The following is a 22,880-nucleotide window of genomic DNA, read 5'->3' on the forward strand; positions in this document are numbered from 1 at the left end:
GGCTGACCCCACTGCCTCACTAAAACATTCATGCTTAGAAAACTATCTGCTGGACTGAAAAAATCTCCACAGTAATCACTAACTGTGGGAAAGAGCTGGATACTTTCCCTTGGCGTGGCCATCAGTGTTTCTTGAACCTTTGTGGGAGTGTTTTTTTTTTTTTTTGACAATCAGAAGAGAGCAGTTCAGTTTCTCTTGTCAGTAGTTCATTTCTTTGAACGTGCTCGCAGGGGGGCAGCTGGAGGTGCCTGACTCGTATCTGAGCAGAAGCTGGGCAAAGACCACTGCTTGTTTTCAGACACTCCTGTGAATAATCAACGTCCACCGAGAAATGCTTGGTATTCGCAGGCCGAAGCTGGATTTGGGCAGTAGAGCTGCCGGGTGGTTTGTTCTGCTGTTAGATTGTCAGCTCTCCTGTCTGAATAAATGAGAAATTCACATAAAGATTTTTCAGAAATTGTCTATTAACTGAGATCAGCATCCATGAAAAGATTATTTATCTTTTTTTTTTTTTCTAAATTTATATACAGACCCCTGGTAAGACATTAAGACTACATGGGTAAAGCAAATGCCTGGTTAAACCTTCTGAAGGCTTGTAAATATTTACTAGTTGTGTACTTGACATCTTCTGCAGGCTATGGCACTAACTAACAAAAGGTACTAAAGATCAGATTGTGAGGATTTGCAAATGCTACCTACAAACAAATGCTTAACATAGTCATATCATAAACATTTAACCTTTTGAGTATTTTAGCTCTTAAAACTCTGTAGTCTGAATGTGCATTCATATAAATTCCTCTGGCCTCTTTGTTAAACTTCCAATTTAAAGTTTTACTAAGTACAATTTCATTTGTAGCACAAGCGTCTGATTTCAGAATCAAAAGAGATTTTGACACTTGCTTTATAGAAAATGCATGGAATATTTCAAAACCTTTTCCACATAGCAACAAAAACAGCTAAAAAGAACAAAAAAGTATCATGATTCTATCTTATACAAACTGGGTCATGTATTTTCAAGTCAGGTAGTTTCTACGCAACGACTTGTCCTGTTACTGATCGTGATAAAAATGTTCATTTTAAATCGGCATACTAATGTAAGCTGATGAGTTTGACAGCTACGCCAGCTGACCTGATTAAGAAGACCTGCTTTCTCAGGCTCCTTGGTAGGATGTATTGATTACAAAGCCTGGAAATCATCATTCCTATCTAAGTAGTGATCTCTCCCTGGGTGCTCACTGATTAATTTATGACCGTGTTTACCTGGGCATGCATGTTTGGGCAGATTAGCCTTTGCACGCAGCATTACTGAGGGGACATTGGCAGCTACTGGGTTGTTGCATCCCTGAACTTTAATGGTACCACAACAAAAGTTTCACACAGAAGTCCTACTCAGTCACATCTCTACCTTTTCAAGGTATCACATTTACTTTGCATTTTTCTCAAATCAGAAACTGTTCTTATGCAGGAAAACTTAAGCTTCTTACTTTTTTGTTTGTTTAGAATAAATAATGTTGAAAGATGAAAAAGATGGTTGGATGAATTGTGCAAATAGTCAATAAATGCAAAGAATCATTGCAGGCATATTTACTATATATGTTTAGTTAATCTTCACAGGCTTCTTAGAAGAGGTCTACTTTGAGTCAATGACTGCCTAAAGAAGCCGAGTTATGAAATGACTTGGTGTAGGTATCTTGTGTTTCTTAAGTATTTTCTCTTAAGTATTGTCTCCTGTTAGTATTATGGCCAAGAAGTTTAATCAGTAAATTGATGTTTGTGAATGTGCAGATTTGGAGGATTTTGTGTAGGGAGATTACATTGTTTCTGCATTTACAATTTGTGATGAGTACGCATAACAAACAAGGGGGTAAGAAAATCATCTCCAATCCCATTGAAATGAACAGCAAATTCTCCGTGAGGTCAGTATTTTGCTCTAAGAAATGTTTTCCAAGTCTGTGAGGTGTGATTAGGTGATTACATTGTTAGGAGCTGCACTGGTAGCAGCTGAGATAGCATAAAATGACTTGAAGTCACTTGAAGGAACAAGGACTAAAAGCAATCCCCATATTGGCAGAGTTTCTGGCAAACAAAGAAGTAATTCTTGGTACAAGGTATATATTTCTGATCATACAAACATGTTCCAGGAAATGTTTTGTTATAACCACACAATAGGAAGTTGCATCTCTTCCTACTTTGCCATTTTTGACAAACCTGTTGATATTCCCAGGAGGGAACATCTTTTTTCCGCAAGCTCTGCTAACAGTGTTCTGCAGGAAATCTCCTTACTGCTTTCGGTAGCATTTAAGAGGAAGACTTTTTTTGTTTCTCTGGTTTTAATTTGTAGTATGTTTTACTATTGAATTAAATATACCTGGCCAAGGAACGCTTCTGTGATACTTAAGATCCCTTAATTCATTAGGGCTGTGCTCTGCCTTACAGGAGTGGCAAAAACTCTCTACTAACTCAGAACTGAGCAGGGAAAAAACAAAACAAAACAAACAAACAAAAAAACTTTGGTGGAGTCAGTTGGAGTGGGAGTGGGAGATTTGACCTGTGCAGAGGTGGATTCAGTCAGCAATTCCTAAAACCTCCATAATTTCCTAGGATTGCCTTTGTTTGTAGGGTAAATCCTGCAGTCCCTGCGGGTTCCTCACATGAAGCATACTTGTTTGCAGTTCACATGGGGAGGATTCAAATTCACCCCATGCTAAATGCTTAACAGAGGGATTGTTGTTTCCACAGGCTGTGTGCTCTTCCCTTCTCCCTGTCCCCTCTACCTTCTCCCTGCCAAAAGAAAATCACCAACTGTGTGTACGTAATGGTTTCAGCTTTAAAAAAGTGATTGGATTCTCACGTAACTTTTCTTGCTTGCTCCACTGTTCCCAAGTGACATGATGTGTGGCCATTCCTTGTCTGTTTCTCATATCCCTTTTTGAGATTTGAACTGCACTCTGCATAACTTTTATAGACCCAAACCCACATGGTTTTGATTTGGCAGAGAATGGCAGATTGCTCCATATTAGAAGGGATGTGGATGCTCGTTTTTGACTTTTGTTTGGTGTTTCTCAACTATGTCTCCTGTTGTTTCCATACTGAATTTGGTTATAAACTCCAATGTATCCTACATATTTTGGTACGTTGATCCTTGAGTTCGAGCTGTCCTGTCGGTGTTTCCGTCCTCTCCTTATCTGATTCGGGTGAAGTAAGCTTTTGGGGGTCTTTCATGCAAGCTCATACTTACTGCGATGCGTTAATTAGTCAGGGAGAAAACGGAGCCTTGCAGGTCCCATTGGAATTGCAGCAAGCTCTCCTTTACTGATAGCACAGATGGGCTGAACAGTGGGTACACGTACCTCTAGGAGCTTTAGGGTTCCTTCACATTATTACAGTGGTAAAAAGATGAGTAATGAGTATTTACTGCTGGCTAGCTACAATTAAGATTGAGTAGGAATCTTCATCTTTAAATTACAAAGTTTTTAATTGCTTATACTTATGAAATAAGTGTTCTTCTCCCCTGTCCCCCCGCCTCCAGCAAATCCTCTTATACTAGTCCCTACGCTAACCTTTTAAGGAGAACTTAGGCAGACTTCAGCCATTTTACAGTTATACAAAGCATAAATAAAAATGCTTTGTCTTCTGGATTACCTGATAGAATAGCCGACTCTGAAAAGTCCAAATATCACTTGTTTTGTTGTTCTAATTTGGAAAAGAAAAAGAAATATTAATGAAAAGTAAACTAGATGTTTGCAGCTTCAGAGTACGCTGAAGCAATCCATTCTCTGCGTAGCTATCAGAATTTTCTTTCAGTTTCTCCTTCTGCCTTAACCCTTTCCCAGGGTTAAAACAAGGCAGGAAGAAGTGGTTTTGAACACCAGAACCTTTCCTAAAACATTGTGTTTCATTAAAAAATAGCAATAAAGTAACCCTCCAGCTGCTGTGGTTATAAGGCAGTCTTGAAAATACGAACTAAGTGTAACCTAGGCAGAGAGGTCTCCTTAAGTTTTCACAGAGACGGGAATAATGGCTGTGAGAGATGTGAGGCTCGTCTCATCAGGGTTTTATCTTGTGTGGCCTCTATTTTGCACGTGAACTTTCTCTGCTCCTCCTGCAGGCAGGCAAGGCGTGAGGCAGTGTATCTATCACCTGAAGATCCGATCATTTTACTCTTAGTGACAAGGCATGTAGGTACTCTGGGAAAGAAACCCTGCCTGTTTTTTTTTTTTTTTTCCTCCAATTATAGCAAAATAAATTCTGAAGGACCTGATGGTCATATCAGCCCAGAAAGGCACCAGTCCTGGAGCCAGGCCAGGGCTGCACAGCAGACGTACCTGACAGGCTGTCAGATGGCTCTTCTGTCCGGAAAAGTGGTAAGCACCAGTAGTTTAGGACAAGAGTGAAAGAAACTCACAGCAGCCTTATAAAATATTTAATATAATCCAAAATACTGGTTTACCAAAATCCTGAAACACAGCTTTTTGTCCTCCTTCTGGTATGCTTCAAAATTGATTTTTTTTCCATGCATAAAGTGTCTCACTGTTTGGGCAATCACCCAATCCAAATTCAATCCAGCGAGATTGTGGGCCATTTTTTGCGGCAACGAGTTTCGAAATCCGTGTGTTTTATAGGGCATATAGGGCCCGAGACGGAGGGCGGAAGGGAGGCAGAGAGAGGCGTACAGGCACGATTCACCTCCCTCCCCACGTGCACTCTCAGTGAGCTGCACCCAGCTCGACTCGCTGCTGCTGCTGCAGCCCTTTTATTTCTGCCACTTCCCCTGCGTACAGGATGCGGCCGCTCTGCCTCTGGCATCACAGCCCAGTGGCTTGGGCTATCTGCTTGGGCTATCTGTCCCTGCTTTGCTCTGCCCATCTCTGGGTGTGGAGCACGGGCAGGCACCGCACCCACTCGTTCCCTGCCCTTTAGTCCAGGTTGATCTTATCAGAGAAGTTAAATTTAGCAGCAGTGTGTTAAGGCTGCCTGCTTCCAGGGCCTCTCGTGGTGTACGATCCAGGTTTCATGATTTCTCTAAAAGCCAAACCCCGAGCTATGTGAAGTGCATGGCTATGTGTTACGGATGCAGAGTCCCAGACAATTTCATTTACTTCAGGGGGAGCTGCAAATGCAGTCTGCTAAACACAGCCAAGACTTTTTGTAAAATGAAAGCTGGGAAAGTAAGTACTTGAAAACCAGGAAACTCCCAAAGCTAACGTTTCTGCCGCAACATCCAGTTGGGTTCACTGCACATTCTCTACGTTTTATTATTATTTAATCTATATCCTGTGAGGTGTGTAGGATGTGTAATGAAGCCAAAACGATATTGCTTTGGAAAAGCCCGTCTTCGTAATTTCCTGGCTTTTGAATATTCGATTCTTTCAGCCTCGGTAATGCATTAATGCTGTTTTATGTGTTTAATATATAATTGGCCTGAATCTTTTCCTTCTTTTCAACTGTTGATACGATGATTGATTTCTGGGGGTGAAATGAGCGAAGCCTTCTCTTTGGCCTGGTGTTGCAGAAGTAGGTGTATGTGTGTGTGTGTGTGTGTGTGTGTGTACGTGTGTGTGTGTGTGTGTGTGTGCTTTCCCTTACACCCATGCTATGTTCCTGCTGAAGGGTGCTTGGTGTAGGTGGGCACTGGGCTGCTCAGCGCACCTCAGCTGATTGAGACTTGGCAGACTCTCGAGGCCAGTGTTGTTTCTTCCTCCTTTCCAAACCGACTGGAAATACTGGAGGGCACAAAGCGTTTTTAGGTGTGTTTGCGCTTACTCCGGCACCTCCCCGAGCTGCTGCAGCCCGGCCAAGTCACCGCGGGTCAACCCCGAGTTTATGACCTTTAACAAGAAAACCCCTCACTTCTCCACCACATATTAAAAAGGGCCGCGACCGAGACGCACTGCCCGGCTGGGGCGATGCTGCCAGCCTGTCGCGACACTCCTGTCGCCGACAGCGCAGCGGGCAGCGGCTGCCCGGGGCCGGCTGGGCGCCCCCCCGGGCTACTCCGGGGCCCGGCGGCGGAGCACCCCCGGGCCCTGAGGCTCAGGTGCCGCCGTGGCCGGGCCCTTCCTGGCCGCCAGAAGGTGCCGGAGCCGCCGCAACAGGAACTGCGAGCCGGGGGGAGGAGGCGGCGCCGCCGCTCCCCGCCGCAGTCGCGGCCCGAGCCGGGGGAGCGCAGCGCAGCGCAGCGCAGGGGAGCAGCCATGGGCCGCCGCCCGCCGCCGCGCTGAGCCGCCCCCGGGGCCCAAGGGGGGAGCGGGGCCGGCGCTGCCCTCCCGCCCGTCCCTCCCCGCCGCCCTCCCTGCGTGCCGGCCGGGGCCCGCGATGCAGCCATGGACAGCAGGATCAAGTGAGTGAGGGGCCTCGGGGCCTGCCGGGCCCGCCCGGCGCGGCGGGGGAGGAGAGGAGGGGAAAGGAGGGGAAGGGAAGGGAAGGGAAGGGAGAGAGGGGAGGGAGGGAGGCGGCGGGGCGCCCACCGGCCGCTGAGTGACAGCCGGGCACGGGGGCCGGGCACGGGGGCGACCGGCGGCGGGGGGAGCCCCGCGGCCGCCCCTCGCCGCCCGCCAGCCCCCGGGGACCGGAGGGGGGGGGGCAGCGCCCCTGGGCTCGGTGGTAAAATGGTGGCGGGGCCGGGGTAGGGCTGCGGGGCCGCTCCGCAGCCTGCCCCTGCGGCAGGTGCAGCCGGGGGGACCCGGGTGGGCAGGGACAGGGACAGGGACAGGGCTGCTGCCGAGCAGCCCTTCCGGGGCTCTGACACTGCTGCGTGTGAGGAAGGAGCCTGGGAGGGGTCTTCTGGAAGAGCAGATGTAGGGGGTGGTGGTGAGGGATTCCCCCACTAAGTGTGCCCGGTGGTGGTGGAGCGGGGAGCCCTGGCCGGGTGTTTGGCACAGGGGGGCTGGTTGATCTTAAAAACAGCCCAGGGACGCGTGGAGGGGTGAAACGAGCTCAGCTTGGGCAAGGTCACGGGGAGGTGGCACTTGGTGTGAAGGAAGGACCTTGGTGGGCCGAGTGAAGCCGAGCCTCTCCAGTTTCACTCTGAACCCGCTCCCAGCTGCAGGAGCAAGGCACTGACCTGAGCCCCAGCCTCACCTCCAGCCCCCAGGCCTGTAACCGAGCAGGGCTGCATTGCCTGTGCGCAGGGTCTGTGGGTCCTGCGTTTTTTCTCCAGCTAAATGCTTGAAATTATAATGCAAGGGAAGATTGTGATATGGGAGGGCTATGTCTCGGTAACCTGAATTAGACTGTAATTGCATATGTCAGGCGATGATGGTGCTGAGGTCACTGAAAGCACGAACTGAATCAATTAATTTGTGACAGCTGAAATTTTCCCCAGCTCAGCCTTTGGATTTCATTCAGAGCTGCCTTTAAAGAAACGACGGAGCATTAACTTGCTGCACCCTTTGTCTGAAGCGTTCTAGAAACTTGGAACCAAGTCCAGGTTTTTTTTTTTTTAATCTACCTAAAACTCCAGGAGGAGCATTACCTGAAGAAAGGAGTTCAAGTGCCAGCCTTTTATGTGGTTAAATAGATAATTGATATGGGTGCGGTTATACCGCTTGTTTTTAATATAAATAGCAGCGTGCTTGGTAGCCAGGGAGAGCTGGATGGTATAGCAGTGGCAACTTGAACTATTTTAATAACAATGTAGTTTGGGATTAGGACGAGCACTACCTGCTTTAGCATGTGCCCTCCGTTACCATCAGGTGTGCCTTTACCAAAAGGATGCAGCACTGCCCGGGGTGGCTGTTAAAAGTGGGGGCCCCATCTCCCCACACCCTGTGGCTGGCAGGGTCGGGAACGTGCCCGTCCCCAGGCGCTGCCGCAGGGTTTTCTCAGTCGTGGAATCGTGCCTGCGATTCAGCCTGTAACACTGACGATCGATACCTTGTGAAAGAGGAAGCTCGGTGATCTGCGGCCTTGCGGTGGTGATCAGGCACATCCAAAGGACAGTGGCAAAAGCATGGCATTAAAATGGGAGTTCAATGATAAGCTATTCCTCTTCAGTAGAAACAAGAGGTAACCTTAGAAAAGGCTGCCTGGGATTCCCTTTAGTGTGTTTCAAATTGATCATTTGATAAAGGTTTTAGTAGTACTTCTTTTTTTTTTCCTCAACTGTTAAACGTGGTGGAGCCACTGGAAAGCTCTTTTGATGCAATGACAGTATCAAACAACCTAAATTATGTGATTTATTTAACTTCCTTGTTCTTTTTTTAACACTGTACAGGAAAATGTGCCTTAGTTCCATGGAGGAACCAATCTGATTTCTAATTTTATTTTAATGAAATTTTAATTTATTTTAATTTATTCTGTACAAACAGAACAGAAGAGGTGTAACACTGTAGAAAATGATTTACGCTGTCTGAAACATCTGTAAGATTAATCAATTGTGTTTATTTCTCTTAGGGAAAATCCAGAACGTACCTTTGATTTGGTACTGAAGGTAAAATGTCAAGCATCCAAAAATGAAGGTAATGTACTGTGCTTATTGGTATTTATAGAAATAAGAGATGGAAAAAAAAACAAAACCTTGTTTGTAACCTGCTCTAGTTTTGTCTAATGTTATGAACTGCTTTCAGATTGGGATTGTATTAGAAAATGACTGTGGTTACTGTATTGCCTTTTAAAACCTATTAATGTGTTAATTCATAGCTGTCATGCTTTTTCTATTGTTATGTTTTCCTTTTGGTTGTTGTAAAAATAGTTTTGCTCTAGAAACTTGCAAAGCTTGGACTTGAAGCGTAGCTTCCACAGATCCTAAGAAAACGTTGATTTTTGTATAAGATTTCTTTTAGCAGAGCAATTGGCTTCTGCCTATCAGTGGACTATTCATTTCAGTTAGTGTCACAGGGAGGAAGAAAGTTCTTTTCCAAACAGCAAAAATAAACATTATTTCTAGCTTGTGTTTGGCAGATGCTTTGGTGTGGTACATGACACAAACAGCGATGAGTTCTGACTTGCACTTGTGTTCGCTCTTGGTTTCACAGCTCTACAAGCATGTGGTAAAGAGATCTAGTACTACAAGAGTTACCTGAGAGAGGCTTTTTTCATCTTGGGTGTAAAAAGATGATGGGATTTCCAGTGCTAAAATTAAAGTAACCTCTATAATTTCCACTAGGGGAACTCAGGTCATGTTATCCTCCAAGGTTACTGGCCTTCTAGAAATGCCGGGAGAGAAGAAATCTTCTTGGGGTCATGTAGCCATGTTAGCCTGTGACAGTTGTGTCTTAATCACAACTGTAAGTACAATAAATTACACTTTAAAATTGAGCATATTTCTTATCCTGCTGTGCTAATGGCTGCTGTTTCTTGAGCTTACTATTTTAGTAAGTTAGAAGCCTACGGAAGAGCTTATGGAAGTATATAAACCCTGACTATTTCATTTTGTTTCTTTAGCCAACATTTTCATTCGTGGTGTAAACCATACCTGCCTAGTGTGTCTACAAAGCAAGTTTTTGTTGAAGCTAAACAATCATAGCTATTTAGGTCTTCCTTTTCTTTCCAGTGACTGACTGACAGTCACAACAGACTTTTCTGTACCTACGCTACTGTGTACTGTTATTGATACCTCAGGTTCCTCTGCTCTTTTTTCTTTTTTTTTCTTCCTGGTAATGCTGTGCTTATTTAGTTGTAGAATGACATCTTGGTCCTGTTGCAGTCCTTGGTTATTTTAAGATATATATATATATATATATATATTATATTGTGACCAGCAAGCATCCTTCCACTTACTGTCAGCCTTTTTGATTTGCTGTCAGTACAGTTGTGGTTTAGGGAATCAGACTGGCTTTCCTCACTTTGGTCATTGCTGTGTTTTATTTTGTGTCATGGTACATTTGTCTTCTGTTTGCTCACTCTTGCAGTTTTTACCTTGCTAATTTCATAGATGACAACTGTGAATCCTGCTTAGCTACTCTACTTCTGATAGATTGCTCCTTGTATTGCAGCTTCAGTCTCTGCCTCCATCTGACACCCTTTCTTGGAGACCCATTCGCATCTCAGCTCAGGCCCAGCATCAGGCAGCAGGTCTTGTTCAACTCCTCTCATCCTTTCCCTCCTGAGAGCTAGACTGTTGATAATCCTGCCAGGTCTTGGTCTTGAAATCTGGAACAACGTGTTTTTCCTTCCGTGATCAGGATGTGGATCTGTAGCCTTCTAGTTTCTTTTATCTCCCTTTTGACCTGTGCCTTTTATTTGGCTTTATTCTATCATGACCATTGTAAGAAACCGCTATTTGTTACCTGGGGCTCCTGACTGACCACCTGGGTCTGAATTCTGGTCTTGGTCCCTTTTCCTGCCTCCCTAGGTGGTCACAGCGTGCCGTTCACCAGTTGCCTTCTGTGGAGAGCAGCCCCTTTAGGAGACCTGTGCGTAGCCCTGAGCAGAGTTACTGTGGAGGCTGCACCTGTGGTTGTGCTGCGGGGGCACCCTCTTCTGTCCCCCTTCTCATGTTCTTTCATGTTATACCTAATGCAGATAACAAACTCTTTCCAGTGAGGGCCTGACATTATATTTACCTGCGGTGCTACGACTGCAATAAGGTATCCAATTAATATGTCTGGATGTTAAAGTTACTTAAGGGAAATTCACGAGGGATAAAAATGTGATGTCTTCACCGCCACTTTAGAAACAGAGCACGAGGCTTGTCATGCTAAACAGGGAGCTTTCAAGGTTGGTTTATTATAAGGCCTAACAAATTTGACAGTTAGCCTGTATTGTAGGTCTTGCCTTTAAATAGATTTTCATGCTAGGATAATCTTTTGAATATATCATACTTGAAAATGTGATCCATTCACCTGTTTCTTTGCTCACGCCTTTCTTTCTTATGAAAGAGATTTGTGTTTAAATAGGGGCTTTCTCCCTCGCATCCCATCTGCTCCGTGTACTTGATCCTGAAGCTATGTCAGGGTTGAATCTGTGACATCACTGTCATCAGTGTTGCCGTGGAAATATCACAGCCACCACGTTCTGAGCTCCCTGCATGAGTGAGCAGCAGGAGAAGCAGAGTCAGGAGAGAGGAAGACCTTACTGTGACCCGTGTATCTTGAAGCTTTTTCTGTTCAGGCTTTGCTGTAGCATGCATTCTCCTGAATTTTAATTTCCCTTTGCCAGTGTATAACTGTTGTAACAAATAAAAATTGAGGTAGCCCTGCTGGATGCATAACTATTAATCAGGTGATGGTTTTTATGAGGGTACTATATGCCTGCATCAATGTGACATGATGAAAAAATTTTCAGTTAAAATTACTGTGTTTTTGGAAAAGAAGTTTTAGATAACATTCCTCAAGAGCTATGCTATCATTAAGAAGTTATTTTTTTCAGACCTGACAGTGTCCTAGGGCTCTTCCAGCTATGAAGGATCATATGTACATGAAATGTGGCAGGGTTTATTTGTCTTCTGAAATTTCATCTTAAATCTTTCCACTACTGATTTACAGTATTGTTTTCTATTTGATGTAGGCACTTGAGAGGTCTCACGTAGGTTAATATAAATTTATCACTCTGTGTGTGGCACGTAACTCCTCAGTTAGCTCTAGGCTCAGTTGACTAGCATGGCACTAGTTATAGTTGGATCCAAATTTTGTTTTCCATTGGGTAGCTATTTTCTGTCATGCAAGGGTTGCTTGCTTACTTGAATAAGTAATTTCTTAATACTGTGTTGTTGATTGAGTGAATGATGTTTTTGGGCTGCTCTCTCTTGTTCTTTTCTTTTTTAAACTGCAGAAGTGCACTATAATACTGTACTTGTAACCTTTCCTCGTTTGTGAGGCAGGAGAGAGAGAGAGGGGATACTTCTTAAATAAATATTCTTGTATTTGAGAACTGCATTGAACTAGTAGCATGCATTTTAACATTTTTGCTGTTGTTGATAACCTTTGTTCTTTGAGTTAAATTAAAAATCTTCTATTTATTAGAAGGGCTTAATGCTTACTGCTAGCACAAAACAGAATACGGTTCTCTTACAGATTGAGAATGTTGCCTACTGTATTTTAGTGTAAGCGACACTTCAGATGTTAGACCACATCTCAGCTTTACCTTGTTAGTTGCATTTCAGCTGTATCTGATTAGACAGTTGAAGCATTTATTCCAAAGAGGGGGAGAAAAGACTTCAGGAACATAGTATTGTAGCCAATATCAAAACTTCCAGTCCTCTGCAGCCTGGTCAAAATTGTGAGCCTCGATTCATGTTGTATGCTGAAACAGAGTGATTGATGAGTGTGGCAGGTTTTTCCTTGGAAAATTTATAGCACGGTTCTCACAGAGATTTGGAATGAATTAACTTCTGTTCACCATGGTTTGATAAGCAACTGGGAGATGGTGCTGAGCTATTGTAACTGCCCAGTGCTGCAGTCATAAATTTGGCTTGCAGTGTCGATAGCATCTTGTGCAAAAGGTTTGACGTTGCCTCCCAGGCACTTGCAAGTTATCGTTAATTCTCCCCTATGCTACTCCTTCGGGAACAACAAACAAAAGAAACAGCAAAAATGTATGCCCATTTTTACATCAGCAGCTGGCCTGCGTTAGATTTTCACTCACAGAGCCAAAGGACAACTTGGAAACAGGTATTATAGAAACTGTCATGTTATTTTAAAGTCTAGCATTGCTCTTTAGGGTAAAAAGATACAAGTTCTTTGCTCTTTGGGCTGAGTCGTGCTTCCTAGATATCAGGAATAATGTGCTCCTTGGTCTTCCTGAGTGTGTAACCTTATGTAAGACTTCCTGAATTAACCTTAAAGACCTTTCTGAATTAACATTATGTAAGAATTTCTGAATGTGTCTGAATTCTGATCACGGGACAGGCCCAAAGTAATGATTCCAGTGTTATCTTCACAAATACTTGTCATGGTTTAACGCGGCCGGCAGCTAAACACCACGCAGCCGTTCGCTCATCCTCACCCCTCCCTCTCTGGGATGGGGGAGAGAAACGGAAAGTGAAGCCCGTGAGTTGAGATAAAGACAGTTTAATAAGACAGGAAAATAATAATAACAATAATAATAATAACAACAATGATGATAATAGTACTACTACTAATAATATGTACAAGCAAGTGATGCACAATGCAATTGCTCACCACCCGCTGACCGATGCCCAGCCTAACCCCGAGCAGTCCGGCCCCCTCCCCCCGGCTAGCCACCCCTATATATTGTTTAGCATGACGTCAGATGGTATGGAATACCCCTTTGGCTAGTTTGGGTCACCTGTCCTGGGTCTGTCCCCTCCCAGCTCTTCCACCCCCAGCCTGCCCACTGGCAGGACAGAGCAAGAAGCTGAGACATCCTTGGCTTAGTACATGTATAAGCACTGCTCTGCAACAATTAAAACATCGGGGTGTTATCAGCACTCTTCTCATCCTAAGCCAAAACGCAGCATTCTGCCAGCTACTAGGAAGAAAAGTAATTCTGTTCTAACTGAAACCAGGACAGTACTGTATATTTTCACTGTTTATACATGAACGTATGTATATGCATGCATACATCTGAACTTCAGATTTTGGTTAAATATGCAAAGGAAGTGTTGATAATTCAGCTCATTCTATAAACTGCACGCTGTATACCGATTTTATTAAAACTGGGTTGCAGAGGCCAAATGCAAAAGGCAACACAAGTGTAGTAGCAAGAAGTGGCTGCATGCAACAACTTCTGTGAACATGAGGTCTTCTGCATTTTTTTTCTACGGCTTCCCAAGAAGATGACTCAAGCTGGTTTCAGTTTGTGTGGTGGAGAGTACAGTTTGCTGCACCTTCATTTTCTTCGATTATAGCACGTACAAAAAGCAACAGAAAGAACTCTAGGCTAGAAAAGGCTCCGCTGTGAGTGTGCCTGTTAAGTCCAGGGAATTAAACCACTGGATGTCTTGGTTTGTATCCAGGACTGCTTTAGTCCCGACTGAAGTTTTTCAAGTTCTACTTAAAAATCCCTTTGAAATAGCAGTTTGCTTTGTCTTCACGTAAAGGATGATTGAACAAGGTTTGAGATTTGTTTGCTTTGCTCCTACAGCTGTAGGGCTAGATGCACCATTTTTGGAGAAGATTTTTTAAGTTTGTGGTGAAAGGAGAGAGAGACGGTGTTTTTAGGTTGTGGTGAGTTGCATAAATAGCTCCTGTAGCTTTTCTTGCCTATGCCAGAATGACAATAACATTGTTCTTCAGTAGAAGTTCTTGCTACCATTAAATTTTCAAGGAAAAGGTATGAAAATTGGCACAATGCTGTCTTGGTGGAGTTAAGAACTATATGAATTAAGTCCAGAAGTTTAAAAGTCTTTGTATGGGCTTTGATTATAATCTATAAGGTACTAATGAGATAGGTTACCCATGAACAGGAATTATCAACTGCATTCAACTTTTTTCCGGAGTTGGGACCTTCCAGAAACTACCTAGCTTGCTTTGGTAGGATTTCAATTAAGAATCTTCCAAAGCTGATTTCAGGATTGTGGCCAGAGCAAGTGTTTTTTTTTTTTTTTTTTTTTTTTTTTTAGAATTTATTTTCTTCACGGTAGAGAGATGTTCATGAACCACAAACACTCTGAGCCTGTGGGTGTAACATGCTGATCAGATAACTCTTTTCCTCTGCTGCTTTTTTTTTTTTTTTTTTTTTTGCAGAGCATCACTAGAACCTGATTTGAAAAAATAAAATACTGCAGACTTCTTCATGCATTATGCTGATAGAATTATCTTTTTGAAGAGCAATTAAAATTTTTGAAATAATCTTTTTAAATTGCCAACCTTATTTCACTGTTGGTTTTAATTGGAAGGGCCTGCAGAAAGTTAGCTTTGTCCAATATTTTAAAGCTGTTATGTTTGTCAGATGACTCTGAAGAGTATTTATACATTGCTATGAACTGGCTGAACGTTCTTATGAGTCGTATATTTATTTGTAGATTTTCAGTCTCAAATATTGAATTGCAATGTGAGAGTGAGAAAACATCGTTTACTTTTTATTGGTCTAGAATAACATTTGTGCAGTGCCATTCTGAACCTGGGCTATCTGAATATAGTCTTCAATACAGTTTTTGTACCTTTTTTTTTTTTTTTTTTTTTTAAAAGACCTTCTTTCTGGACCCCTCTGACATTTCATTAAATTTAGCCCCCCACCCCCAACTCGTTAGCCTCATGTGTTGGATTTTAGGTTAATGCTACTTCCATATAATGTTTTCAAATGGTGGTCTGGTACCTAAAAGGCTTGGAAGAGGATATTTGCCCCAGCCTGTTTTCTGCACAGGATTATCGATTGATTAGGAGCAGAATGTTTCACAGTCGTTTGTGTAGGATTACAACAATGTTTTGAGGGCAAATGCAGACAGTGCACGAGGTAGTGCATCTTTGTCATCTAGTTGGACAAACCGAGGAGTGTAAGGCAGAATTTGGCTGAAGCTGTCTCATGTATGAGCACCAAACGTGCTATAAGGCCTTCATAATTTATAATCTCTTGTATAACTTAAAGCCCTCCAGTCATATCTAAATGAATGTATTCATTATATTGAAAATTTTCGTTTAATTGGAAAGCTCTTCAGGGTATGAACAATGTCTTCCTGTATGCTCGGACTGTCAGTAGCGAAGAGTGGGTGTTGTAGAATGAGGAACAAAAACAATTAAAGCGACTATGGTTTTGCATCTGTGTTTAAGATTTGAAGTGTTTTTTGTTTGTTTGTTTTGATTTTTATGCCTTACAGAAATGGAGGGTTAGTTATTCCAGCTTCCAGCTTCTCTCCACAGATGCAAAAACGTGGAGGAAAGCGTCGGTGCTTTTCAGTGCTGCATGTCCTATAGATTTTTTTGCCAACCTACAGAGATTCTTGGATGTATGTGTAATTTGGAGGCGGGTGCAGATATGCGTGTGTAGGAGGGGGAATGGTGAGAGCTGCTGGAGAAACAGGTCAAGGAGACCGTGTCCCTCCTCTCTCCCCTGCGTTCTTGGCCCAGGAGAGGAGAGGAGACCTCAGTGGGCCCGGTGCTCAGAGGACAGGGCAGGGAGGGCGTCCGGCCCCGCTTGGCTCCAGAGGTTCCAGCAGTCGTGGGTGCAGGAGCAGGCTGTGAGCTCCCTGGGTGCCTGGGGCGAGTTATTCCTCCTCCTGGCCACATCATTTTATTGCCTCGTGCCACAGGCCATGCTCAGCAGTGTGGTCAGCTGGGGGACAGTGGATTGAAAAGGGAAAAAATCCAACGACTTAACTAATACAAATGTAATTTTTTTGTAAAAAGTACTTCGTATAAAATTCAGTACAGCTGACATACTGGTATTAAAATAAGCAAACAGAAGCCCCAGATGACAAACTGCATTATGCAGCGTAGTCCATCAATATAAAAGCTGAAGCTCCTGTGCTTATTTCTCATTTAATTTTAGTTTCGTTTTAGTGCTTAACTATTTGAGATGGCTGCCTGGGGGATAGTTTGCGGGCTTTTAAATTGCTTGCATTCAGAAGTGTTAAGAGTTCACAAATTTTTCTAAGCTAATGTCAGCATGCTTCTGCCCTCCCACACGCTGAGCAGTCCATCTTACACAAAAGTTTATCATTCTTTCAGGAGATAGGCTGTGCTGATAGCTCTCCATATATAGCGAACTGGCTTGTCCTCTCTGTGTGGAGGACTTAAAATCTGCTTAAAAAGCTTTAAAAAGGTTTGCAAAGTTTGTAATGTTTTTTTGCAAAGCCGTAAGGCACTGTCTCTCTAGCACCAACCTGAAAAAGCTGAAGCGTGGGGTTTCTGTTCTGATTCACAGCAATGGGCTGTGTAGGTTTTCTTCCTCACCCACTTGTGCTACGAGTGGGGGATGCAGTAGACATGCTCCTCGTGTAGCTTGGAATCGATCCTTCTGTTTGTAAATAAAGTGAAGCATGATCAGGGCTACAAAGACAACTGTTACCTAGGCTGTTAATGGAAGCCTTTACAACAAAACAAAAAACCCAGCTGCAGACAAACAGAAACACTAAAGCCAAAGCAAGTTTTCACAGTAAGGTGCTGGTTTTATTCCTTAAAATAACTTTGTGTAGTAAGAGCAATTTGCATGCAGCACCACTTTGCAATCAGTGTGTTCAGGAGCTCTGTTTTTATAGTAGGGTGACTTGTGATAACTCCAGGATCTGGGTAAAAGCATGGTACTTACAGACATGTACTTGAAGTGGAAGATCCTAAGTGACAGAGGAAAGAGTGAAATGCTGTAAGAGACAACTTCTTGTATTTGCCTTTGATGTTTTCCTTGTGTTTTGGAACTGTAGCTCTGCATTTGGAACCAAGTAACTTGGGTGGATGAAGGCTTCTTATATTCTATGAATCTGGTTTAGGAGAAAAGATTAAAAATAATGAACTTCATCTGGAAAGAAGAAGAGAAAAAGCAGAAGTGGTGAGGGGAAAAAAGGTCTGAACAAGATTTTGGGTGTGGTGCCTGTGCTTCCTGAACTGGGAAAGCAAAGGCAGCAGTTCAGTCAGGCAGTTGTCCATTGCAAAGTTCTGAGTCGTCATTTGAAAGATACTGTCCAAGAATTAAATCCTTAACTAGAAATCAGGCTTGAAGAACACCATTACGTTATGTTTGTTGGAGCTTGAACATGGGTTTGATTTTTTTCAAAATTGGGCGGGTAGATTTGTATCTAGCTAACAGTACAAGCTTGTGTCTGAGAACAGAATATAGCTTAGGGTTTTTGTGTTTATTTAGGGTATATTTAACAAATCTTCTTGGTTAATGTCAAGTTTCAATCATCATAGAGGTATAATTATCATAACCAAGGTATTTTGCCATAGATGTAACCATTAACTGTTGCATTTTTCCTGAAGCTCAGAATGGGAAGGAGTGACACGGAGTGATTAATGCTTCTGCTTGCATTCAGAGAGCAAGAAATTCCTATTCATCTGACTTCAGATGCGGTTCACATCGAGGGTTTTATTTCTTGTATTGGTTGAACCTGTGTTAGAACACTTCTGAATATTGTGAGATTACGGTGCCAAACTTTTGCTGTTGAGAGGAGGCAGACCTTTTCCTCTGTGATGTGACATGCTGAATGCAGAAGTCTGCTGTCTTTGCAATTAACCTCAGTATTTATCATCCGGTATTTAACTCAGCTGCGTTACAAGAGCAGGGTTGTGCTTGACACAGAGAGGCTGTGATGATAACTGTTACAAGCACAGCACTGCTACCCCCACGAGTTGCAAAGGAAGGCGGAACTTTTTTCAGGCAGCTACTTCCAGGAGCAGAGAAGTGCTACTGGAGGGTGCTGCGTGGGGCGAGCATCCTTCCTGCCTCGGCTGCCTCCTGGTAGCCTCGCGCTGCACGGTGCTCACCGTTGGGCTGCCAGGAAATATTTCTCACATGAGTCAGATAAGCAGGAACCGGTGGGATTTTTGTGCCTTCCAGTGTAGCATAAACTGTTGTTTCACTTCCCGGCATTAATATGAAGTTGTTGGATGTGGTGTGTTTTTAAATAAATACGTTGCCAGATTCAGAATCTGAAGAAAAAAAAAAAAAAAGCTAGAGATGCTCTTCCTCTCTCCTGCCATCTTCCTGTGGCATGTTGCAGTGATGGCTTTTGGACTTCTTGGCTGCTTTCAGAGTGCTGCTGTTGCATCCAGGTTATGTTAAACTCCTGTCTATTACTTGACAATACGGCTTCAACAGCTTAGCTCGAGCTTTCCAAATTTCTGCTCATGCAGTGAAGCTTAGCTCTTAAGGAACAAACAAATACTCAAGGTTATATCCCTGTCATTCACAGTGACTTTAAGGCATAGCACGTTTGGATGTAGATTAAATTTTCATTTTGTGTAAACAAAGCCCTGTCTAACAAGCACGGTTACGCTAGATTGGTGTCAGGCAGTAATTTATAGAACTGAAAATAGTTAATGGTATTGTGACACAACATGGAAATTTTGAAAAACTTTGTGCAGGAAAGAGTTTTGCTGGTATTCATATTCTAGGTATCTTCTTCCTGCTAAGACCATTGCCGGATGAAAACTGACTTCAGTTCCCTAAAGCAGATGAATTGCTTGCTACTACAGCTGAAATTAATGAGCTTTTCATCATGTCACAGGTAGCTGTGATGAAAAAGTGGTGGTGTGCCAGCACAGGTAAAGCTTTCTGATGCTGGAAACTTCATTTGGGAAGGTTCTGAGCATTCAGTCAGGCACTTTGAGTTGGTGCATCTGAGTGAGGCCATTTTAGTCTGGGAATGGGCCTGTCCCACGCAATGTGAGCACATGCTTACATCTGCTTTGGCGTGTGGTCAGAGCCCCGGAGCATCTTGCAAGGTTTGCTCTAAGAAACTGATACAAGCCTCAGCTGGGGAGAAAGTCAGCTCAGACTGGTGTGTGTACCTAATAAGGAAGCAGCTGAAAATTAGAATTACCTTGCTCAGTCTTGATATAATATGCTGTGTTTTACACAGAATAATTTGAAAGGTACTCACTTGCTTTCTGGTGATCATGTTAGAAATCAGTGCTGTGGATGCTTGAGACAAAACAAAAAAAAACAACAAATGTTGAACTGCCTCTAAATGCCTGGCTGAAAACACTTTCCATTGTCAATTAAAAATAAATAAATTAATTTAAAACATGCCCTAAATTCTCCGGCAGCCAGCGGTGGTGACTCTCTTGCTCTGAAATACAGAGGGTTGTGTGGCACTGCTAGATGCTGGCAGACCCAGCAGACTTCTTTGTCTTTTACGATACTTGTCAGACCTTGCGGTCCTTGGGGGAAATTTGCATTATTTATTCAACAGTGAACAAAACAGAAATCCTTTCAGCTCCCATTATTGGGGGTAATGATGGAGGAATGGCTAAAAAAAGAGAAAATAATAATAAAAATAAACCCAGCTACCAGTGGAGGAGGCTGAAGGAGAGGTAGCTGGGGGCAAGCTGGTGCTGGCCGTGGGGGGCGTGAAGGTGGTCTCCTTGTACGTGATCTGCCGCGTGTGTTTTAAATAGGTGAGGAAGATCTGAGTCTGCAGCGTGCTCTGGGGCTGTAGGAAGATGCTGTGTGGTCATCTGTGTAAAGATGGGGGCCTCTTGTTGTGAGGTGCTCTCTTCCACAGGAACACCCAGCAGAGGCTTTGGCTTTCTGATGTAACAGTGGATGTGCTTCACGTGCCATCCAAGCTGTACGCTGCTCCGCAGTCCATTTGCAGGCAGACAGACGTGTTCAGCTTGCCTCTGTCTGCCATCATTTCAGTGAAATGTGGCCTGGGGTCGTTTTGGTAGTGCTGTAACCACGTGAGGCGAGCGTGTAGCCCTGGTACATGCAGTTGTTCTGGTTTCTTGCTGGGCACACAAACCAAGCAGTGCACAGGCCCAGTCAGGGCTGCTCACGTGTCCTCAAATCACAGTGAGATTTTTATAAGCCAGCAAGACTGCATCTCCTACAGTCCTCGTTATATCTTAACATAAACACGGAAATGTGATACGGAGGCATGCTGCTGGGGTGCTGCTGCTTCTGCGTGCATCAGTCCTGGTAGTTCCTCAGCTGAGCATCAGCAGTGTGCTTGGACTGTCAGCACGTCTGCAGGCAGGCAGGACAGGAGGCCTGGCCAGGACACAGCGTGCCAGAGCAGCACCAACAATAGTTGCAAGCAAAGAGATATTTTGAAGTGCTTTTTACGCAACGAGACCAAAACCTTCTGGATGTTTTAACTCATTATTTAATTTGTAATACTTGTTTGACCTGTGTTTAGTTAATGTTGCTTGGGAAATGTAAAAGAGTGTCTATTATTTATCGCAGCAGTTACTGTAGGATCTCTGTGCCTGTGGGTTAGAAGGCAGCGAACACTGTGAAACAGCTCCAGATAGCCTCATCTGAGATAAAGGCTGAAACAGTTAAGTGTTATGGGAAGTGAGTAAAAGTGCCTTTTGCTGATTGATGTTCCAGAACCTCCCCCCCCCCTTTTTTTTTTTTTTTTTTTGAAGTCCCAGCAGTATATATTTGATTAATCTATTTGATGGGAATATTAGAAGTCATGTCATACGTGCAAAACAAAAAGAAATGATAGCGTATACCGTGTGTTATCCCAAATTAATAATCCTGTGACAGAACAATAGTGATCCATTACAATAACATAATACATCTTGGAAACCAAAGGAACCACGTTTGAATTATAAATCGATAGTTCTAAGGTTTAATTACCCCATAATATTCATGCTTTATTCAACAAGATTTCTGGAGTTTTTTGTTTAACTCTGCAGTGTATCAGCTAGACGTACCGGAATAATGTACGTGTTGCAAATATGCTTGGTTAGGCAGAAAGCCAGATTTTAGTCTCAGATCTGCTTTGAACACCAGTAACTGAGAGATGAATTGGAAGTCATTATTTTCAACTTCATTAGCCTCTTCTAAAGGGAATGTTTACTGTATAGCAGCGATGGAAAGCAGCAGTTGGTTGGGATCCACCAATTGAATCTTTGAATTTGAAATTCTCAGACATCATATGATAGAATAATTAGATTCATAAATTATGTGGGCAGTGAAACAATAATGCTTTTGCATAAATAGCCACGTTAGAAGTTCTGGACATTGATGTAATGCAGAGGGGTATGGGTGAAATCTGTTTTATGTATCATAAACCCTGGTCCCGTGCTGTGGGAAATAAGTAATTGCTGTGCGCTGAGAGCTGGCCATACGTGCCAGAGACGTGGTGGTACGCCAGGTCGTGTAATGTGCAGTATTAGCCATGTCTGGGTTTGGGTGGTAGGAAGTAAACAAAGAAGAGGGTTTTATAAACAATAAATGAAATATCTTCCTAACTTTTGGGATTAGATGGCTTGGTAGTTATTAATACGATATAAAACCTTCCAGCTCTGGAACATGTTTATAGAGCTACCTCTGATGGATTGTGCTTTTTTTTTTTTTTTTTTTCCCCCTCCTTTTGAGTGTCCTGTTATTGTTCATTTTTGTTTCCCCCTCTGCATGTGTACGATGGATGTTTTCATTTGGCTTAGCAACACTGAGGGAAAAGGATGAAGAAAACTCATTGTAAGGGCCAGACGTAATCCTAGATCTCTGTTGAATTTTGCTGATGTTGGGCTTCAGCCAAAGTGGAAAAAAAAAATGGTTGCAGAAAGGTAAAATACGTGCTACGTGCTAGCAGGCGATGGGAGCACCGCCCACCCCAGACGGGGAGCCAAGAAAGCCAGCAGCACATCGCTGGAAGCCTGAGCTAAAAAAACGAGTGTTGCTGTTAATGCGCACCCAGGAGGTGTTTTCTGAAGAAAAGAGAAAAGATGGAGCTTTTTTTTCCCCCCTCTTTTCTTTGAATAATATTTTTTTCCAGGAAATAGCTGCTTCAAGTTTGAATCGAGTGACTGACACTAGTGTATTTCTCGGTGGTAATTCTCTTGTGCCAGCTGCAAGTGTTGCTGTATTCTGGCCTATAGCCTCTCCTTCCCTGGCGAGCTAACAGAAAGCAAACGTTAGCTCAGCTACTGCCTGGCTGCCCAGGCCTTGTGCTGGTGCAGGCGAGGTCGTGCTGAGGGGATGAGAGCTCCCGAATCTGGCCCTACAGAACGGGCAGGTACTCGGTGCTGGAAGTTAGGATGCAGATGTGTTATGGGGATATCTGTGCTTTCTGCTTCAGTTGTGGAAGAAACACCTCAGTTTCTCAAATGGAACGAAAATATCATTTTCCTGTTAGCTTTCCTTTATCCCTGGAGTAAATATTTGGGAATGATGATTTTTAGAATATCTGAAAATGACCTGAGACTGTTTATTTTGTTGACTAGCTCCTAATTAGCAGTATAACCTTAATGAGCAACGTCTTTGGCTGTAGCTGAAGAGCCTTTCAGGGCTCCCCTTCAGGCAGGAGCCCAGGCGGGTGATGCCTGTGGTCAAGCGGCCGTCTCACCTCATGTGGGCTGTCTGCTGGGAAAGGCAGCGGGGAGCTTTTGCTGTATGAACTTGTAAACATATTTAGGCAGTAAGCA

The 22,880-nt window shown here is 43.4% G+C and overlaps 1 protein-coding gene across 4 annotated transcripts in view; it reads left to right on the plus strand.

Moving 5' to 3' along the window:
- The first annotated feature begins 1,337 nt into the window (after positions 1-1,337).
- DENND1B (DENN domain containing 1B) overlaps positions 1,338-22,880 on the plus strand; it is a 163,039-nt gene continuing 141,496 nt past the window's right edge. For 2 of the 4 annotated variants that reach the window (XM_084528130.1, XM_084528133.1), the window contains exons 1-2: positions 1,338-1,414; positions 8,395-8,459. In XM_084528130.1, coding sequence (XP_084384256.1) covers positions 1,353-1,414; positions 8,395-8,459 — 127 coding nt within the window. In that variant the 5' untranslated portion in view covers positions 1,338-1,352. Of the gene's footprint in view, positions 1,415-6,143; positions 6,341-7,477; positions 8,008-8,394; positions 8,460-22,880 lie in introns of those variants that run through there. The other 2 variants (XM_084528132.1, XM_084528131.1) reach the window with 2 other exon arrangements.

Source organism: Aythya ferina (assembly GCF_964211825.1).
Source record: "Aythya ferina genome assembly, chromosome: 8".
NCBI classification, from domain to species: Eukaryota; Metazoa; Chordata; class Aves; order Anseriformes; family Anatidae; genus Aythya; species Aythya ferina.